This window comes from Carassius auratus, unplaced genomic scaffold (assembly GCF_003368295.1).
Source record: "Carassius auratus strain Wakin unplaced genomic scaffold, ASM336829v1 scaf_tig00216978, whole genome shotgun sequence".
Lineage (NCBI taxonomy): Eukaryota > Metazoa > Chordata > Actinopteri > Cypriniformes > Cyprinidae > Carassius > Carassius auratus.
In genome coordinates, this window is record NW_020528830.1 from 14,762 (window position 1) to 35,169 (window position 20,408).

Consider the following 20,408-nt stretch of genomic DNA (forward strand, 5'->3'; position numbering starts at 1 on the left):
TAAGACAAAGATTTAATATTTTACTATTTCTCACTAAAAGTCACACCAATGCAGTTTACAAAGGTTTTGTAGCTTAATTCTTTAATGCCAAGAGTCATTAAATATTAATAAGCTGGAAGAATGAAGACATTATTAGGTCCTTTACACTGAAATAGACCCACTCCATGAACTGTTTTAATTGATGACTTTAATTGATGTGTTTACATAATATCTCATAGAGAATCAGAATTCATGATTGTGATTTATTCCTATATAGTATGTTTAACCACTTCTACTGTACAGGACACAGTACAGTAGCTACCGCATTTATAAAAAGCAGCTGATTTACCAAACCATCATCACTTTTGTCTTGTTTATTAAGATGATTAAAAAAGAAAGAAAAAAGTCTTTAATTGACTAAATGTCAACAATCTTCATGCTCAAACTCTGAAACAGTGGCCACACTTGTGAATTAACATACAATTTACAAAACGGAACAAGACAAGTGCCATAGACAGGGCCAGCACTGGTGTTTCAGCTACACAGACACTTCACAAAATGAGTATGAACCTTGTCAGAAATCTTTTAACATCTACTCTACTACATTTTATTCTTTAAAAATCTATGTTTTGGCACAGCATTTGTCTACTTTTATGACGTGGTCGAGAAGGAAGCACAATTGTGTTTGCTCTACTAGTGCATGAGATACATTCAGAGCCACGGACTTCACAGCAAAAACACTACAAATGCTTATTTAAATATCATTTTTGATTGTGATTTCAGAACAGGAGATTTCAGTTGCAGTTAATGCTAATGCACATCCTTATTAGGGTGATTTATTGCTGAAGGTTTATGGTGGTCAATACTGTATGATCAATTATGGGATTTAAAGTGAGCACTACATCTGATTTTATTACCAAAAAAAAAAAAAATCTAAATAATTTTTTAATGACTCAATGATTTCAAGTAGTGATATGCATTTAGCACGCTACATGAATGGTCAAGCAAGTAATATCAGCAATATCAGTCTACTTGTGTACAATTTTAGTAAGTCAGATTTGTAAAGGGTTTACAGGTGCATACCTCACATTAAAAAGCGCCACAGGTGAAAGTTAAGTGCTGTAACGTCAATAAATGTCTTCTCCATTTTATTCTTCTCATTTCTTACAGAATAAGTGCACAGTCTTTGGTCAATGATAAAAGCCTTTCAAGGCTTGTTCTAACACAACAATTCAAAGCTTCCTCCTTATTCAAAGCAACAAAAATCAAAGACTAATCTGATTGGCTATAGAGCGGAGGTAACGTCAGTGAAAATGACCCATGGCTTCAGCGGCTTTCACCCGCACGAGAGGATCTGGATCCTGCAGCAGCATCACCAGACCTGAAGAGAGGAAAAAAGGACATGAGAAAAAAAAAAAAGTATTTTAGTTTGTCCATTCATCAAAGTAAACAGATTAAACATACAAGATAGTTTATAACCAAACAAATGCATAGTGCATTCATGTGTTAAGAGTTACAACAGCAATATATTCTACACTACAGACTACCAGACAATATCACCATTAAATAGAAGCAAAAATAATATTCCTTAGGTGCCACGAAACAGCAAATGTAGCAACATAACAATGATGTGCTGTCCTTCTTTAAATATATCTCTTGACTGCAGGTATTATTCAAGAACTGTGGTACCTACCTTTGGTCACTGACCCCATGTTCATATGGGAGAAATGCTCATCAGGAAGGTTCCCCAGCAGAAATCCTAAACACACACACGTTTACAAAACCAAAACATACATACTCAATTTTTTTCAATAATGTACAAAAAATAGAAAATAAAACATTTAGTGAAGCACAAATATTTGCAATACTAAATACTGGACTAAAATTAAAAAAAAAAAAAAAAATATATATATATATATATATATATATATATATATATATATATATATATATATATATATATATATATATATATATATATATATATATATATATATATATATTTACCAATAAACATGGCAGCACTGGCTCTGATCTCAGCCCAGTTACTCTTGAAGAACTGAATGACTGTGATGTGGTAGAAGTTCAGCATGCCTGGAAAATCCTGGATCTTTGGAGAAAACACATTATGACTATTTATTTCTCTCTAGCCTTTTCAAACAGATCACAGTTCAGGAGAAAAAAAAGCATTTCATTTTTGGGTGAACTACTAAATTATACTACTAAAAAATCATCTATTCATTTCATAAACAGAAAAAACAGTGGGTATAAAAAAAAATCCATACAAATGTGACGGAGCAGTTATAATAACATTCTTATAAAAGGGAATCTGTGAACACATATTATACATGAGTTCTTATAATAAAGAAATCTTTGGCTCTTGCCGTACTAGGTATTTGGTGAGGTCATTAATGAACTCTCCATAATGCAGTCCCTTCTCCTCAAGAAGATGTTTCTGGAACATGGCAGAGATCTGTTCTGAACCTACGACTGGAGCACATATGCGCATTGCATACTTGCATGCCTAGGGGAACAAAGAGACACGTACTAAACTCACACATAAGCAGACGTCATACTTTATATTCCTCATATTAGAATAACTCTTAAAAGACTACTTTTTGCATTATCTTTATAATTTTCAGTGTTTATAGACATTACAAGAAAATCAATCTTTGTAGGAGTGTTTGTGGACTATACACTGACCTTGACCACTTGAGGATTGGGATCACTGAGATGCAACAGCAAGCTGACCAGAACATTGTGGATCTGATCTTTAAAGACTGGCTCACCCGAGCCGAACTTCGACAGGTTCCCCAGGAGCATGATGGAAGCACAACGGATCTCATCGTTCTCCTGACAGAACATAACAACGGATCTTTAAGTAAAGCCATACAACAACCAAAAAACCCATGCTTTCCAAAACACTGTACTCTAATAGCCTGTATTTACCAAAAAAAAAAAGACAATTTTTACAAATAGAATGCAATTGGGCCTAAAACAGCTCAATTGACAGTGAATGTAGGTGTTTAACCCTTTAGTGTGTTGATTGTCAGCTTCAGGAGGTCAAACAAAATATTATATTTGTTTTGTTTGAAATATTTGCAACCCTATTACTAACATTAGGGATGTCTCTACATACAAAGCTGTAATACACATATAAAAAAATGTTTTACAAATTAATTGTAAAAAAAAAAAAAAAAAAATTGGTATGCAGTCAACTTTTTTTATTTATTAATATAAATATTGATGAGTTAAATTATTAATGAAAAACTAGATTTCCTTTATTAGATTTTACTAGATTTTTTTTATTAATAATTTATTTATCGAATTATTTATGTCCTCCCATTATGCTGTATAAAGGGTTCCAAAATGTAGGACACACGTAAAATGTTTTTGGTAATGGTTTTACATAACATAACTTTAGCTACTAATAAAACACTGGGTTACTTCCTTTTTATCCTTTAACCCTTAGGGGACTAAGCCCTTTTTGGTCCGTTTTCTCTATTTTTACATTTCGGCTTATAAACCATATGTAATGAGGATGGACCACCATGTATTTGGTATCAATGGATTCAGAAGACCCTAAGCTACCATAAGCATGCATGCAATATGTCTATAAAGGAAGTATGAGTGAAAAATTTTACAATAAACTAGAGAATTTCAAAGACGAAAATTAGATTTTTGTCATTTATTACTGAAAATCCTACCTCACACAACAATAGTTAAAAGTTTTTGACCCAAAAATATATTTTTCAAACTCTTTGCTTGACATAAATGGGTTAATGTTCAATCAAATGTGTAAAGATCAATTAAATAATTAACTTTATTTACAAACAGTCCTAGGCGGTTTTTTTATTTTTGGGACTAAGCCCTTTTTGGTCTGTTTTCTCTATTTTTATATTTGGGCGTATAAATCATATGTAAAGGAGATGAAACACCCTGTGTTTGGTATCTATGGATTCAGAAGACCCTAAGCTACCATAAGCATGCATGCAATATGTTTATATAAAGGAAGTATGAGTGAAAAATTTTACAATAAACTAGAGCATTTCAAAAACGAAAATTAGATTTTTGTCATTTATTACTGAAAAACACACAATATAGAACAGTTTTTGAACAAAGAAAATATATTTTTTAAAACTCTTTGCTTGACAGAAATGTGTTATTGTTTAATCAAATGTGTAAAGAACAATTAAATAATTAATTTCTTTAAAAAACAGTCCTAGGCATGCCAGTGAGCAAAGCAAGGCCTCTCCAGGCCTTTCCAGTAATTGTTCCAGAGCTTGTTCTGCCGTAAATCTTTTACTGCTTGCCATTTTGATAAAACAATTGTGTAATAATGCTGTATCTCTCTCGAATTGATCTCTTTGTGCTCGCTAACACACTTTCTGCTATCTCCACGTGATGCTGATTCTCCGATCGCTCGAATTTAGCTCTTTGTGCTCGCTAATACTCCGATCGCGTTCTGCTTTCTCCACCCTGATGCTGATTCTCTGAACGCTTATTGATTACATGTCTTTTACTTTAGTCCAGCCAGCTTTTACGAGGCTACAGCAGAGCTACAGAGTCCTCTGAATCGCTAGAAGACATAACCTTCCTCTGATTGGGTTAGAAAAAGACTCCTCCCAGCGGCAATTTTTCCATTGGCTGTTGCGTGTTGAATCTGCCTAGCACAATCTTTTTCATTGGCCTGTTTACGCAGTGGTATTGCGCAATAAGGGAAGTGTTTAATATACAAACTGGACACCGCTGTTTTCAGCGGAATCTGAGGAAGACGGCAAAAAAAACCCGCATCTCTCTAGCATTAATAGTTTTTGAGATAACTACACATTTGTAAAAGTATGCAATTTTGGGCGGTACCGCCTAATCCGTCCCCAGAGGGTTAAAAAAATTGTGATACAAATTAACCTGTTTTATCAGTAATCAAACTGAGGTTATCTTAAAGCAGCAGCATAAATACTACTGTGTGCAAATTCTAGCTCCACAATTGACCCTTTGTGAAGACCCGCTCCGCTTTGTTACTGTTGTTACGTCCGACAAGCCATGGCGTTCTCTAGGGGTGCTCCGATCACGATCGGCCGATCTTTATGCGCATCTCGTCAGTAAAGCCGGTTCTCTAATCAGCGGTTAATTCCATCAGGTGCGTGATTTCACATAGAGCAGCTGTTACTACACAGAGCCGTTGTTAACTGAGAAGATACACCAAAAAACGCTGAAAATGAAGTGGATTTGCGCATCTTCTCTATTAACAACGGCTCTGTGTAGTAACAGCTGCTCTATGTGAAATCACGCACCTGATGGAATTAACCGCTGATTAGAGAACCGGCTTTACTGACGAGATGCGCATAACGATCGGCCGATCGTGATCGGAGCACCCCTAGCATTCTCAAGGCAAACATCTGTTCTCACGCAGTAGAAAAATACAATCACAGAGCAAAGAGGACACTGTCAGCTTTTAAATTTGGTCATTTTTTAAAGAAGTTCAAACAATAAATACAGTTTTTTGGCTTTTTAATGTGTCATGACACATTCAGTTTCAGCTACACGTGAACCAATCATCTCTTCCTCTTCACTAGTTTAATAGCACAAAATAAACATGAATTGAAAGATGTCAATACACACCATTTTTCAAGTCCAAGTCCAAGTTAATTATTAGTTTTTTGTTTTGATCAGTCAAGCTCCCAGCAAAGGGTCAATTGTTATTTAAATATTCTGTGTCTTGTCTCAAGACTCAAGACTCACATTCTCCAGAAATGGTTTAATCTTCATGAAGATGTAAACCACAAGCAGTTGGACGTTCTTTTGGTCCAGGTAAAGCAAAATCTTGGACATTCCAGACATGGCCTCCAGTGTGATGAGTTTCCCTGGATCGTCCTTTTCTTCCATACCCGAACTCATGGCTGCTAAAAGCTCCTTTGCATATTTATTCACCTGAATGGGAACAAAGGCACTGAGATGAACATACAGCAACATATAATTACACACTTAACGGAACGCTTTTGTTACAATGCTGTTGTGAGTAATGACAAAACTTCACTCGACTATAGAGAGAAGACATAAACTGCTAAGAAAAGAATAATAACAGAGCAGAACAACATGGGGAGCTTTGAGACAGCAGTTGTTAGGCAGCATTTCAGAATACAGACAAATTACTGCAAACGTCCTTACTGACTGCTGCATGAATGAGCTGACATATGTCTCACGCTGTTGCCAAAAATCACTGCCCAGAAAATCAATTAGACTCTTCATCCAATAAGTGTTTTCAGATGTCAAGCAGAGTGTCTATACCTTTTCAGGTGAACCCACAGCAATGTTCCCCAGGCCTCGGACCGCCAGCATGCGAACCGTACCACAGGTGTCAGTAATTCTTTCCATCATGTTGTTCATCAACATGTCCAAAATCATCAGTTCAGTCACTACGTGGTGGTTCAGCAGCTTGATGGAGGAAACAAATAAATATTGACATCTAATTTACAACATTTATTAGTACACATTCAAACAAAAGGTGAAAAGGCTCCTGTATATATATATATATATATATATATATATATATATATATATATATATATATATATATATATATATATATATATATATGTGTGTGTGTGTGTGTGTGTGTGTATAAACACCCACTGTTTGGTACATTGCTGTTGCATGGTTCATTTCTGATCTAACAATGCCTCAGAAAGTATTCATATTAAAACATACAAGCAAAACTGAATGATATTTGCAGTATTTTGCAATTTATTGCATCCTTGCTAAATGCTTGAAAGATTAATTTATAAAAAACAAAAAAAAACGAATTCACATTGAACCCAAACATTAGAGCAAATCGAACCATGAGAAATTTAAACAATTACACTCTTAATTACACTTAAAAAGAAAAAGAAAGACTACGATTTTGAACTAAGATAACTAGACTAAGATATCTAAAACAAAATCAAAAGATCTCACCTCAGAGAAGAACGCTGTGACTGTGATCCTCTGACACTCATAAATATTACAGAGAGAAGGACACAGATTTTCCACAATTGCAGGCAGTCTTGGACCAGCATGCTTTGCCATTGCTCTGATAGAAAGAACAGCTTCTTCAATATGTAGCATTGTAGAGGATCACACTTAATCTTACCACAGTGGAATAGAAAGCAGCATGTTAGCTCCAAATTCTTACTTTTATATTTCAGAACTTAATTTCCTTGAATACACTGCATGAGACCATGCATTTTACAAAAGCTATAAATTGACATGTGGCATTCACAATATATGGTAAAAAAAAAAGAACATTTCTACCGTCATTCAGATGTCCTTTATCAAAGTAGAAAAGTTCCAAGAGGACTGGGGTATGACGGAGGACAGGTGTGTGTACCTGGCGAGCAGAGTGACTCCTGTTGTGTGCTGCTGTGGGTCCTTCATCTTGTCCCAAGCTCCCTCCTGATCTAACGGTTTCACGACAGCATCCAGCTGAGCTCGACCCAGCAGGATCCGCAGGGCCTCCACTGCCACCCTGAACACACAGCAAAGAGAAACACAGGTGTCTTATAAACTGTTAGAGATATCTAAATCCTGAATCCCATATTTACGCCACTCACCCGCAAACATCAAAATTGGCCACATTCATTTTGTTGGTTGTTTTGCGGTCTGAAATGATGCTGTTGCTGTTGAGATCTTTAGGTAGCTGAACTCCCACGCTGGAGCCCAAACGCACCAGCAGAGAGCTGAAGAGCTTTGGAAACGCGTACGCCACGGCGTCAGCTGACTGGCCATTCAGCATCATCTCACGCAGGGCACAGGTCATCTAGAAAACATTGCATTAAAAAACTAAATCCCTACTATTAAGAAATAAAATATATTAAAACAGAAAACAGTTAGTGAGCATAAGAGATTTCGGTAACACTTTAGTATAGGGTCCAATTCACACTAATAACTACTTGCTTATTAGCATGTCTGTTATTAACATATTGGCTATTTATTAGTGCTTATAAAGTACATATAATGCATGACATCTATAATCCTACCCAATACCCTAAACTTAACAACTATCTTATAAACTATTAATAAGCAGCAAATAAGGGGTCAATTGAGGCAAAAGTCATAGTTAATGGTTAGTTAATAGTGAGAATTGGACCCTAAAATAAAGTGTGACCGAGATTTCTTTCAAAAACAAATTACCGAGCCCAAAATTATGCACAGTTGAGTAAGCCATTGAATAAATAAATGTAACAAAAAAGGTTAAAAAGTGTAACACCATTTCCTAACTAATTTGACAATTTTCTGTGAGAGTCAGTGGAATCACATGTCAAGACTTTTTGCAAACAGTCTCCATTTTTGATGTGTTTAGGCACTGCTCACAGTAAAATCTCTAAATCCTGCTTCTCAAAGCTGCATTTTAAGCATTCTGTTTCAAATCTAGGGTTATTTGTTAGACTTTGGAGCTTCATGCAGCATTTCTCCTTCATTGAAATTATTCAACGCTGCATAATTGACACATTGTGCCTAGTTAGGATGAAGCGTTAAGGGTTTCAAAAGCCGAATTATATAAATCCTACAGATATTAATACTTACAGCCAGTGGCTGACTTGTGGCAACTTTGGTCAAACCGGGTCTTAACATAGACTCTTTCTTATCTACATAGGGAACCATAACAGTCAGCTTCTCGATAATCATCTCCATGATTTGCAGGGCCAGAGTGCTGTCTGCTCCTAGAGCCATCCACATCTCACAGCTCCAGCTGGAGAAAACATACAATGACACAAACATCATTATTATTATGCATGTACATCACGGAGCACATGACAATGAATGCTATGCCCATAAACAACACGAACAGTAATTACCTGTCGTATGGTAGTGGGTAGGCAACGAGTGTGTTGACCACTGTCTGCAGATGCTGTGTAGCGAGGATGAGGACGGACTGACCGATGGCCACCTTCACCTGCTCTTCACCAATCACCTGCAGCCGGTTGTGCAACACCTCCAGCATCTCTGGCACCTGACAAACAGTCAACACAAAAGAAGTGAAATCTCACAAAACAGAAAATAATTACAATTTAATTGAACATGAAAACCTAAGTATGAAGAGAACACTTGTATCACATGTAAGGGATTTGGGGAATGTTGGAGAAACTACTTTTAACACTAGAACTACCAAGGCAGTCATTTTGACCGTTTTAAAGATTTGCAATGTAATAACTTTGTTGAAATAAAACCCATATAACTACAGTTCCATGACTTTTCTTAAATTAATGTACATTTTATTTTAACATTGTTATTTTATTAAAATTACAAAACACAAAAGAGTTCTGAGTATTTCTACCTTGAATGGCCATAGCGGTCAATTTGACCGCACATATTTACAGGCGTTGTATCTCCTTAGCGCTTTTTCCCACCGTTAAAGATGTGCGTAGCTGTTGCCTAGCAACCTTTTTCTGGCAGTTTTGTATGCTTTTGCTAAGCTAAAACTTAGCTTTACCGTCAAAATGGCAACAAGAAAGAAAATGACTGTCACTGAGGTTTTATCCTTGCTTGAGAACATTGATGATGCAGAGTCTGATGGAGGAGCAGAGAGCGATGTCTCTTGGTCTCTTGACAGTTCGTCTGACACTGATTCTGAGAGTGATTCAGAGTTTATTATCTGTCCTAATATAACAGAACTATTTATTCATTCTAGATTTCATTAGAGGCTGCATAAAATTGTTTCCGATTCGTGTGGTCCAAACATTTCCGATAATGCTAAAGCATTGTAAACTCCAAAAGCCAAATGTATTGAATAAAGACAGAAGTAATAATTTCCAAAATTCACAATATGTTTTTATCTAACGAAATATTCTGCTTAATTTTATATTTGTTGACATTTTGACTTTCAAAAACAACATTTTAACTGCGGTGAAAAACTTAGATCTCCATCTTGCCGGATGCAAATTGCAGAAAGCAAATTGCGGCATGCACTTTTGTGGGAGGTCTAGTAGCTCTTACACAATAATGTCACGAACATTATATAATGTATGCTTAAATTACCCCACATTTTTCATAAAACATGACCATAGAAGCTTTGAAGTAAATATAACATGACAAAAATGACATTCACTGCTGTCTGGTATGAACAGTCAAAATGACCGCTATTGGCAGTTCTAGTAGTTATAGAATTCCGGTAGTGCTAGTGTTAAACTAGTTTTCTGAGCTACTAGCAGTTAAACTCCACATTGAAATTGAAGTCTTTACTCGCTAAAAATCCACTCTAGTGCTTCTTGCTTTGGTCACTGTAGAAGTGTTACTCAATTTGACAATAAATTGTGTCTTCATGAATGATTCATTAACAAATCAGCTGAAGAGTTAGATTATCAGTGAATAATGACATAAATTGCAGATGCTTGGAGTCAATATACAAACTAATACTTTTATTCAGCAAGGATAAAGTGTTTGACATTGTTACAAAAGATTCTATTTCAACTAAGTACTGTTCTTCAAAGAATACTGGAATACATATATATATATATTTTTTTTTTTTTTCAGAATCTGATGAAAGTGCAATGTACCAGATCCTGCAGGCCAGCACCTCTGTTCTTCAGCAAGGTGTTGAGGATCACGCTGGATGCTCTGGAACAGTTGGACTGGGAGTCCACCAAACCATCAAACAGCATAAACAACAGCGTGCTCAACTGCTGCTGGGGCAAACGCTTACTGATGATCTAAAACACAAGACACAGGGAGTGGAGAGAGTCACTTTCAGAAAGACAACTGGTGGATCTGTAAAGTTTTTTGAAAGTATCAGTATTTTCCATCAGGACAATTAACCTTAGTCAGCTCAGAGCATGTTTTATACAAGACTGAATGGTCAGGATTGCTTAGCTTCTCGCGAACATCTAACAGGGCCTCAACTGAATCATCCTTGTAGTCCAGTGAAAAGCCTGTCAGGTAAATGAAGGAGGCAAAATACTTTGCTAAGCATTTCAGCATAACATAACACCGTAAACAAGTTCATATTGACACAGACTGATTACAGACAAAACTGATTTGTGCTATAAAAACAATCAGTACCTTCATAGCGCAGCTGTATGTACATTAGTCTATAGATGCAGTCTATGGCTGCCCGTCGCACCTCAGGGTTTGGGTCTGTGCACCGGGGGCCCAGACGCCCCACAAGAGCTCCCAAATTATGGAATGACACTATATTCTAGACGACGAGAGAATGAAAGAAAAAGATTCATTAACACTGAGCTGGAGATCCAGTAGAAAAATACTACATTTGTTTCCCAAAGCACATACTTCATTAAACATCTTTAAGGAAGAGCAAAATAAATGATCTTAGTTAACATTTCAGCTTGGGCAGAGTAAAATAAAAAATAATAGGTGTTCAAAGTAAATGTTACATTGTTACATTGTAATTATACATTTAAGTGCTGAGTAATATGAATTAACTACATGGTTAGCATTAGGATTAGGGTTTGGTTTAGGGTTATTGCATGTAATTATGCATAATTAATTGTTATTATAATAGTAAGTACATATAACAAGGACACCTTAAAATAAAGTGTTACTGAAAGACACTCACACACTTAATTAACTTGGTTGCACAAGTATTTTAAAAATTGCTGAAATATATTTGAGCATGTTGTGCATTTAAGAGATGCTTAAAAAAAAGGTAATAATAATAATAATGAGTAACTCAACATTGTAACACACAACCCTTTAAACAAAACCTTTCCCAACATTAGAACTATCACTAATTACTGCATTAAGGATCTTACATATGTGTAGGTAATATACATTCACACACACACACACACTAGTTAATGCTGTTCCTTACCTTCACACTGAGGTTGTCCAAGTAGAACTGCAGGAGCTCTGCTGTGGTCTTTACTGCTCTCTCCCGCTCATGGTCTTGTCCTGAGCTCAGCCAGCTCTCTATATGCTGGGAAATGCACAAGCACTCAATAAATGTGGCTCAGACAAAGGGACTACAAATTGGCAGGAAATGTTTATAGTTTCTCCTTTACCTTGAACACAGACTGCAGACCATCAGGACTCAAGTCTCTGGCTAACACATTCCTCAACAATTCATGAAGAGCATTAAAAGTGTCTGAATATAAGATCTGAGGAAAAAAGCATTGCAGTGAAAAATAGTATTTATGTTTAAAGCCTACAGGAGAGAGTAGTCACATTCCCAGGTATGTGCAAACGCATGCATATTTTATTCTGACCTCTCTTTGCTGTGGATCCAGCACCTCTTCATCTTTAGCCTTGTCAGGAGTGTCCACAGTAGGAAGCCCATAAACTCCATTAAGACACGTTTTTAACAAGTCAAAGTTTTCATTTTCCGTTAAAGGAGGATCTAAGTTTCTGAAGGCTTGAGTCAAGTACTTAATAGATTGTGGCACTGCATCACAATGGTCAAATGGGTAAGTTTTAAAAATGAATGAATGCAGAAGGACAACAAAATAATTATTGGAAATGGTAGGATACATAAGGTTGGCACATGTGGTCAAAACAAGATGGCGAACAGGAGTCCGCATGACATCCGTTGGTTCTGCTTTTATGAAATCCTGCAGGTAAATAAAAGACAAAATGTCAAAGAAGTCTGCATATAATTCTGAAACTGATCTGAGATTTACTAAAAAACAACAACACCACCACCACCACTTCACATGATGTCATATTTATCTCCGAGATTTTGGCCAATGGAAACCAGTGGAATGTTTTTTTGTTTTTTTTCTATCATTGAAAACATAAATGCATATACTGTATAAAACAACTGAATTATATACATCATCTCACCATCATAACACCCATTAGCTCTTGTTTGCGGGAGAACAGGAAGCCCTGTTTACGAACACTTCGGCTGATGGCCTTGGCAATGAGTCCGACACTATGAATAAGACTGAGCTTCATAGTCAGGTCCTATGAAGTGCCCATTTACATACATACACACACACACACAGAAAGAGATGTTAACACACACTCAAACTATGGAACAGTGCATGTGTCAATCAAACAGCACAGGCAATCCTGGTCAAAGCTGTACTCAGCATGCTCATTATAACTCAATTTACATGTTTGACAGTGCTATAAGAGAAGAAAATCTATCAAATCTAGACAATCTATGACACTATAATTGTGATTCAATAGAAAAAGAGTTGAACTGATGAATCAAGCCACCTAAAATCCACAAAAGCCAGAAAACCAAGTATCTAGACACTGTGATGCTTTAGTGAAACAAAGGTTATCAGGTTAGTGAGCACTTTTTGACCTTCTCAAAAGAACAATTTACTTTTACTTACGACTGTAGTGTAAAGCGAGTTTAAACTTGAACATATCAACACTTAATATATCAATAGACCTTTTAAAGGATCCAAAATAAATAGGATGCCTATAAAGGATTTTTCAAATCCGTCTCAGGGTCATAAAGAGATAGCTGAGAGGTGTATGCACTTTTTTTGAGAAGCTCAAAAGGTTATACAGTAAAGGTTTTGATTGCAGCATCAAGACTGAAGAGAAAGTCAGTTAAAGTTTAAAGGTCAGAGGTGAGAGAAGCTCCTTGTGATCGCTTCCCTTCACGGTACCTTGGTCTCTACTTTAAATCCCAGGACCTGTACAACAATAAAAGTAATGATCCAATGTAATTCACACACATTAAAGATAATCATTTTTTTTTAACAACAGAATGGATTACTGTATAACAATGATGAATTATGTGACCCTTCAGATACTGTTTGTAAACTGAGATATAAATCTAATAAACACCTTTAATCTGTTGTATATATATCATCTCAGTTTAGCGAACTCGCTAGAGAAAAAAAGCAAAATTCTCCTCAAATCCCATCAAAGTCCAAGAATGAACTCAACTTTGATATTCAAATAATACTGCAGAACATTAAAACAAAATGAGTCACAAGGTTCCCTAACAGTGAAATTATTTCAAATTGCACAATTACGTTCTGATTATTGATGAGGTATGATTCAGTCTTCAGACAATTAATGATCCTTGTCATTAGAAATCATTTAGATCAAACTGTCATAACTGCAGCATCAAAAGCAACCAACTGAATCTTGTCAACAATATACTAGGACTTTCAGAGGACTCGTTTAGCAAAACAACTAATTTTTAAACACATGTTTTGCTCCTCACTGCTGTAACAAACAATGAGAAATGATTCATGTATTAATTTTGATCAAATAAATGAGCTGTTCTTCTAACATAATAGAACTACAGAGGCATGAGCATTTCAATTTATCCAAAAACCTCCACCAAGCATCGTAACATTGCAAATGCAAGTTGAGTCATATTTTTAGACCATTTTCCCAGAAAAATCAACTAGAAGTTACTTTTGTTAACTTAAGTGGAATAAATAACACTTTAGAATTTGGAAAAGAATCTCACTAACACTACAGTAATTGTGCTGTATTTCTGAACCACACAAATACATTTGAATCACAAAAAGATGCTGTTGTAGACCATCATTATAATGGATTTTCAATTGAACCCAATGTGTTTTACCTTGGTGTTGAAGTTCTTGGAGATGTTTTGAAGAATGTCACTGTCTATGCGAGTGAGGAGCTGTTCTTCTGGAGCGTGCAACGCTACATATCCATAACACAAAATGAGAGTGCTCTTCATTTTCTCCACATCAACATCGTTCTTATCCTTAATGAGAAGACAAGTGACACACAACAAGATACATGTAAACGTACAATGAACCACTTTGACTAGTTACATTTTGCAATTACTATTATTAAAATATATATATTATGTTAAAACAATTATTGCAAACCATATTTATAAGTTACAGTTTTTAATAATCTAATGTGGGAAATTAAATGTAATTTGCATCATGTGAGAAGTACAATGAAGCTCGGCCTACTTTGAGAAGACCAAATATCCCGGAGGCTTTCCTGAAGGCGTCAGACTTCCCAAACTCCTCCAGTTTTTCCAGAGTGCCATCGAGATGACTGCTGGCACACAGCCCGATTCCCATGGCAACACCCTGCATAACAATTACTGCCTGTTCATTATTCCTAATTAGCGGCTTTAAAATAACTGCAGAAACCTCAGATATCCAAACTGTGGAACATTTGAATCAATTATATACCAATCTATGATTGGAAATTATGTGATCCGTGTTCTCTTGAGATAACTGATACTAGACAGTTGAAGAATGACCTCAATTTGGGTAAAGGAATGGGTCAGAATGGTTGACTGGTCATCTAACAAATGGCAGAACATATTTTCCAGAAGTCATGTTTTTAATCACCTGAAACGTGATCGAATAAGTGCCATACCGTTCTTTCGCTTGCATCATTGTGTCGAGTGCTGATCAGGATCTCCTGCAGCTGTTTCCGGACCAGCTCTTTATTACAGCACTGCTGGAGAATCACGCCGATACACCTATACAAAAAACTCTGAGGAAAGAAAAAAAAAGAGAAGGAAAGAACAGTTTACCACAAGAACCCAGGAAATGATGTAAAATGTACATTCAAATACTCTGTTTGGGCTAACTGCATGGGAGATTTATTATGTAGGCAATAATAATAAAAAAAGGTGAGAACAATTGTCTTGAACAGCTGTTTTATACACATTTATATTTCTCCAAATCAACTTTTACACATTCAACGCATCAATACTAGAGAAACATTTGCTCTCACAGTTCCTTCAGAAATGATTACTTATTGGCAACAGCTGCAATCACAATGATGATTATGTGTTTTATTTTCAAGCCCTACAAAATAACAAGAACAAAACAAAAGTAATACAAAATATAACGAGACTTATAAAATAGAGGGGAAAAAGGGGATTCCTATAAAATTCCTAAATCTTTAGGACTTAGAATGTTTCTTATGTGAAACAGGTCTACAAAATGAAAACTCCTAGATAGATTTCTAAACTGACCTTCTCCTCCAGAGCACTGTTGTAGGTTGGAAGATATCGTGTGGCTTCTACTGCAAGCTGACCTGTCCACTGGCTGTCGTCAATAGCTGCCAGGGTTTTAGACAGGAGCTTCATCACAATCAGAAAACAATGTCTGATTAGTCACATTAACTTTGGCCATTAGGATGTGTGCATCTTGTCAATGCAAGATCTTTTACTTATTCTTCTAGATATAGATATAATTTATTCCTATAGATTACTAATAACGCAAGCCTTTTTTGCAATACCCATTTATAAAGTCGTATATATTACTACAGACCTGAAGTAAACTTTCTTCCCACTTCTTTTGATCCAGAGAATCATCTGTTGATTCTGGTTAGAAGACAGAGGACAATATTCAGTCAGAGATGCATTCAAACCACTCTCTGGAAAGAGTCAAAGATAATGGGGTGCCCAATATAATTTTTTAAAGCTGTGCCGTGTAACTATCTTGGAAGAATGTGAAATACGATTTATCATATTTAAATATGATTTTGGCTGTATCTTTGTAACATCTGGTTGTCTTGTGAGTCTCAAAGACAGGTGGTTGTGGTTTTGGAAGACACACGAGAGGTTTCACTGAAACCTCGTCAAAGCAGATGATTTAAGAACCTCGAGCGAGTCTTGAGAACCTGTGAAGTATCAGTTACTAGACTAAATATGGTAACAACCTCTAATGCCAGAAAAACTTACTTCTCTAAAATATCACAGCAGGTTAGATTAGACAGAGCTGATATCCAAAACTAGTTTTGAGATGGTTGCACTTTGGCAATCATGGTGAAACACTGAAATGTGCAGCTGGATGTTATGACCAATATGTAGCATGGTCTGATTGCCTTATGAGGCTGTACCTAATCCACACGTACACTACATCACTGTGGTATGTTTGAACAAACCTTCAAGATGACTGAGCAGCTTTGGAATCTCGTTTTCCCAAAGAGGCTCGGCTTTAGGGTGAATGTTAGGGCTGAGAGCATTGAGCAGACTCAGGGAGGGAGCACCGTGCTCCCTGCATCGAAACGGGAACGCTGCATTCACCTGAGGAAAATGCGACATTAATTTTAGATGTTTAAGGTCTGCATTTAGCAGTGACTGAATGACATCAAGATTCAAAAGATTGTTTGAGTTGAAACTGTCTTCAGAAAAAAGTCAACAACAAAAAAAGGGACAAAGAAATGCAGCAATCAAGACTAAAAAAACCCCAACAAAATGGATATTGTTAGCTTGAAATCAATATAGTGTTTATTATGCTTTTAGAAGTTTAGTGTTGGTATGACTTTATGTTCTCTTATGTTCACAAAGAATTCACAAACAGTAATAACAGTAATATTTTTAAATACACTTATTTTTTATTTCAAATAGCTTTTCTATTTGAATATATTGTACAACGTAATATTTAACATTTAAGCTGTCACTTTTGACTGAATTAACAACCTAATTAAAAAATCACTAGGAATGCAACACTTACCAAGAGCCTTATCATCAGGATATATTGTGAGGGAAGACTAGAGCCTGTGGGAAGAAGGAAGAAACAGAGTAAGACAGGGGGGGGGGGGGGGGGGGGCAGACAAGGGAAGTAACCCATTAGTGAAGCACATGATCCAAAAGCATTACATTTAACGAATAAATAATCACTGAACCTGGGACTTATTTGTCCTACTAGAGTTCAATGTAATCACTGTCAGCATAAGAAACAATTACCATCTGCCCCAAACACTTTATTAACTTGATAAATACCACTTTTCATTTAACTAATTAGAAACAGACTCAACAGGCAAAGCAAACGACTTGCAATAAAAACAAAACGTCGGCAAGTGCAATTTAGTTTCAGGCCAACATCGGAAAATAAAGGTTTAATAACTGCTGCTGCACTCGCCACACTGCCAAGAAGACAGAACGTGTGATTCCAGGGTGTCTTTAGGTCAGACAGTGGAAAAGCTCTTAGTCTGGGACTAGGCTCATCAGTGACATCATGACTGTATGTGTGAGTGTCCACACCTTGTGCATTGAAGTCGATGATGAAGCTGGCTTCTTGGGCTGCTCGTTTCTTATTGGCCAGCAGAATTAAACTCTTGCACAAGGGGGTAGTGGCGCTGGCGTACTGATTTGGGGTCAGGTAGCAAAGCAACATAGGCCACAGAACCTACACAAGAAACAACATCATTTCAAATGCAATAATTATATGAAGAAAACCAAAGAAATACATAGCGTTAGTTTTGGTCAATTAAGGTTAATACCTCCCATCAGGGCCACAATTATTACATTAAACTCTAATGCGATATACAAATTAAAGAATGCAAATGATATGAATCTTTACTCAAAAACTGTACATTTAACAGTATTTTACTGTAAATTTACATGAAATTTCTATTACCATTTTATTAAATTTTCACTACACACAGTCTTTTACAATTAAAATTATGATGTTTACATTGGACTTTTGTTTAACATTTTCCTTGAGGTAATACATAAATATGAATAATTATGTAGGTGTGTGTGTGTGTGTGTTCTTGTTTTTGTGACCTATCAGGACACAACTCTGTATAATGACATGGGTATGACACAGGTATTACAAGGAAAGGGGGTCACATGAGGACATAACCCATGTCCCCATTTTTCAAAACGCTTATAAACCATACAGAATGAGTTTTTTTGAGAAAGTAAAAATGCACAAAGTTTCCTGTGAGGGTTAGGTTTAGTTGTAGGGTTGGTGTAGGGCGATAGAATATACAGTTTGTACAGTATAAAAACCATAATATAAGTAAAAAGAATAAAAAAAATCTTTATCTGGCTCCTACTGTATGTTAAAGTTCAGTAATTTTACTTCAATGGCAATGTATAGGACCTTTTCTGTGCCATTAAAGTGATTTATAACTAAAGTTTATATATAAATAAAACAAAGGAAGACCTCAAGGAAAACAAATCAGTGTCTGCCCTGATAAATCCCACGAAACATAAATCCATACTCACAATAAATCTCAAAAGTCTAAACTCTGTGCTTTAAAACAACGTTAACAACGAAAATCTAAAAATAGTCTGGCTGTATATTCTTTTCCTGACATTTTCCTGGTTTTCATTTGTTTTGGAGGAAGGAATGGAGACGGTCTCATCTGCACATAAACTGTCTTCGTCTGTCTGCTGAGGAGAGATCACTGTCAACAGCCTGCTGTTGATGTTGGGAAGCTCACAGGAAAAAAGGATCTAAAATTACTCTAGACACTCTCTCTTACAAGCGGCAGTGCCGGGCCGGGGCTGCTGACTTTGGCTGTGAAGATGATGGAGTGTGCTGAATGACTGCAAAGGCCATCTCTCACTATGGAAGCGTTTCATTGAGTTGTCTGTAGGATAAGACGCATTGCAGATGTGCAGGTGTCTGATTTAGTGGCAGCAGGACTGTCACCACTATAGACACTGATGTTCTCCCTAATTAAACACAGTTTTATTATAGTAAAAGTGTGGTAAATATGTTTTTTTTTGGTGGATTGATTACTTTATACACCATGGTTAAACTAAGGTTAGTGTAGGAAACAAATTGTTTCTTGATTTTATTTGTAGTAAAACCATGGCTATTTTTTTAAGGGTATTTAGAATAATGAGTGATCAATATTGGTTTTCAAATGGTTGATTTTTTTAATTATTACATTCGGACCCCACCAATACTGAAAATTAGATCAAAGATTGATCAGCAGCCTTAAGATTGACAGTTAAGTTATAACAGCTTTATGACATTTACTCGCTTATAAGGGCATAAAATGACAAATGACATGCAAACATGGTCAATCATAATGCTGCACAACAGTAACAGAATAAAGCAAAACAAAAGTGAGGACAGCACATTTTGAAAGAAGAACCATGACTTCAAGTGTCAATATGAGGTAGGTGTTAATTGTTTGCACTCGTCTGTATACTCACATCTGTCAGGCGACCCACTGTGGTAGTGAAAAGATGCAATGTGTTATCACACATGCTACGCAGAGCCTCGTTGGTCACTTCCTCTGGGTCTGGAGATCGCGGTCCTCGCTGTGTGAATAATGAAAATGTATAAGCTATAATGGATCACACAACCTAGCATAACTAGGGCTTATAACAGTTCAAAGCTAACTAAGAGAAGGGAATCACCCCTAGCTAATGTAAATATTTAAAAGCTGAGGAGTGCATTGACATATGACACAGCATGGGCTTTTAACTAAATTAAAAAAGCTTGCTACATAGATCTCAAACAAATCAAGTACAGACAATTTTGGAATTTGTTGCATAAGAAATCAAGCAATGAGATTTGTAACTCAAAGAGAAGTTCAAATATGATCTACAGTCATGTGACACTGCTGATCTGCAGTAAGAGAGGTGTTAGTCAGTAATGGTTGTTTGTACATGGTAAGTGTCTGGTAGAGCACAGTGCTGGATGATGAAACGGACAAGCAGGTCTCCTCCCTCTATCTCCAGGTAACCATGATGAGCCATAGCACTGATCACCTGCACCACTCTCTTCTTCACCTGCACAGACAAAATGAGCATTTCAGCAAAATTATCT

The 20,408-nt window shown here is 36.3% G+C and overlaps 1 protein-coding gene across 2 annotated transcripts in view; it reads right to left on the reverse strand.

Moving 5' to 3' along the window:
• Positions 1-338: 338 nt before the first annotated feature.
• Positions 339-20,408, reverse strand: part of LOC113099582 (maestro heat-like repeat-containing protein family member 1) — a 29,034-nt gene continuing 8,964 nt past the window's right edge. The window contains exons 12-42 of one of the 2 annotated variants that reach the window (XM_026264440.1): positions 20,249-20,371; positions 19,790-19,897; positions 17,876-18,020; positions 17,346-17,389; positions 16,774-16,915; positions 16,158-16,210; positions 15,860-15,967; positions 15,253-15,372; positions 14,835-14,957; positions 14,471-14,617; positions 13,536-13,562; positions 12,751-12,873; positions 12,439-12,518; positions 12,177-12,315; positions 11,973-12,068; positions 11,783-11,887; positions 11,014-11,149; positions 10,771-10,883; positions 10,512-10,664; positions 8,814-8,968; positions 8,542-8,707; positions 7,569-7,774; positions 7,346-7,483; positions 6,934-7,048; positions 6,268-6,414; positions 5,722-5,910; positions 2,683-2,832; positions 2,369-2,503; positions 1,987-2,089; positions 1,673-1,738; positions 339-1,360 (exon numbers count right to left, since the gene is read on the reverse strand). In XM_026264440.1, the coding sequence (XP_026120225.1) occupies positions 1,284-1,360; positions 1,673-1,738; positions 1,987-2,089; positions 2,369-2,503; positions 2,683-2,832; positions 5,722-5,910; positions 6,268-6,414; positions 6,934-7,048; positions 7,346-7,483; positions 7,569-7,774; positions 8,542-8,707; positions 8,814-8,968; positions 10,512-10,664; positions 10,771-10,883; positions 11,014-11,149; positions 11,783-11,887; positions 11,973-12,068; positions 12,177-12,315; positions 12,439-12,518; positions 12,751-12,873; positions 13,536-13,562; positions 14,471-14,617; positions 14,835-14,957; positions 15,253-15,372; positions 15,860-15,967; positions 16,158-16,210; positions 16,774-16,915; positions 17,346-17,389; positions 17,876-18,020; positions 19,790-19,897; positions 20,249-20,371 (3,732 nt within the window). In that variant the 3' untranslated portion in view covers positions 339-1,283. The remainder of the gene's footprint in view (positions 1,361-1,672; positions 1,739-1,986; positions 2,090-2,368; positions 2,504-2,682; positions 2,833-5,721; positions 5,911-6,267; positions 6,415-6,933; positions 7,049-7,345; positions 7,484-7,568; positions 7,775-8,541; positions 8,708-8,813; positions 8,969-10,511; positions 10,665-10,770; positions 10,884-11,013; positions 11,150-11,782; positions 11,888-11,972; positions 12,069-12,176; positions 12,316-12,438; positions 12,519-12,750; positions 12,874-13,535; positions 13,563-14,470; positions 14,618-14,834; positions 14,958-15,252; positions 15,373-15,859; positions 15,968-16,157; positions 16,211-16,773; positions 16,916-17,345; positions 17,390-17,875; positions 18,021-19,789; positions 19,898-20,248; positions 20,372-20,408) is intronic. The other variant, XM_026264439.1, reaches the window with a different exon arrangement.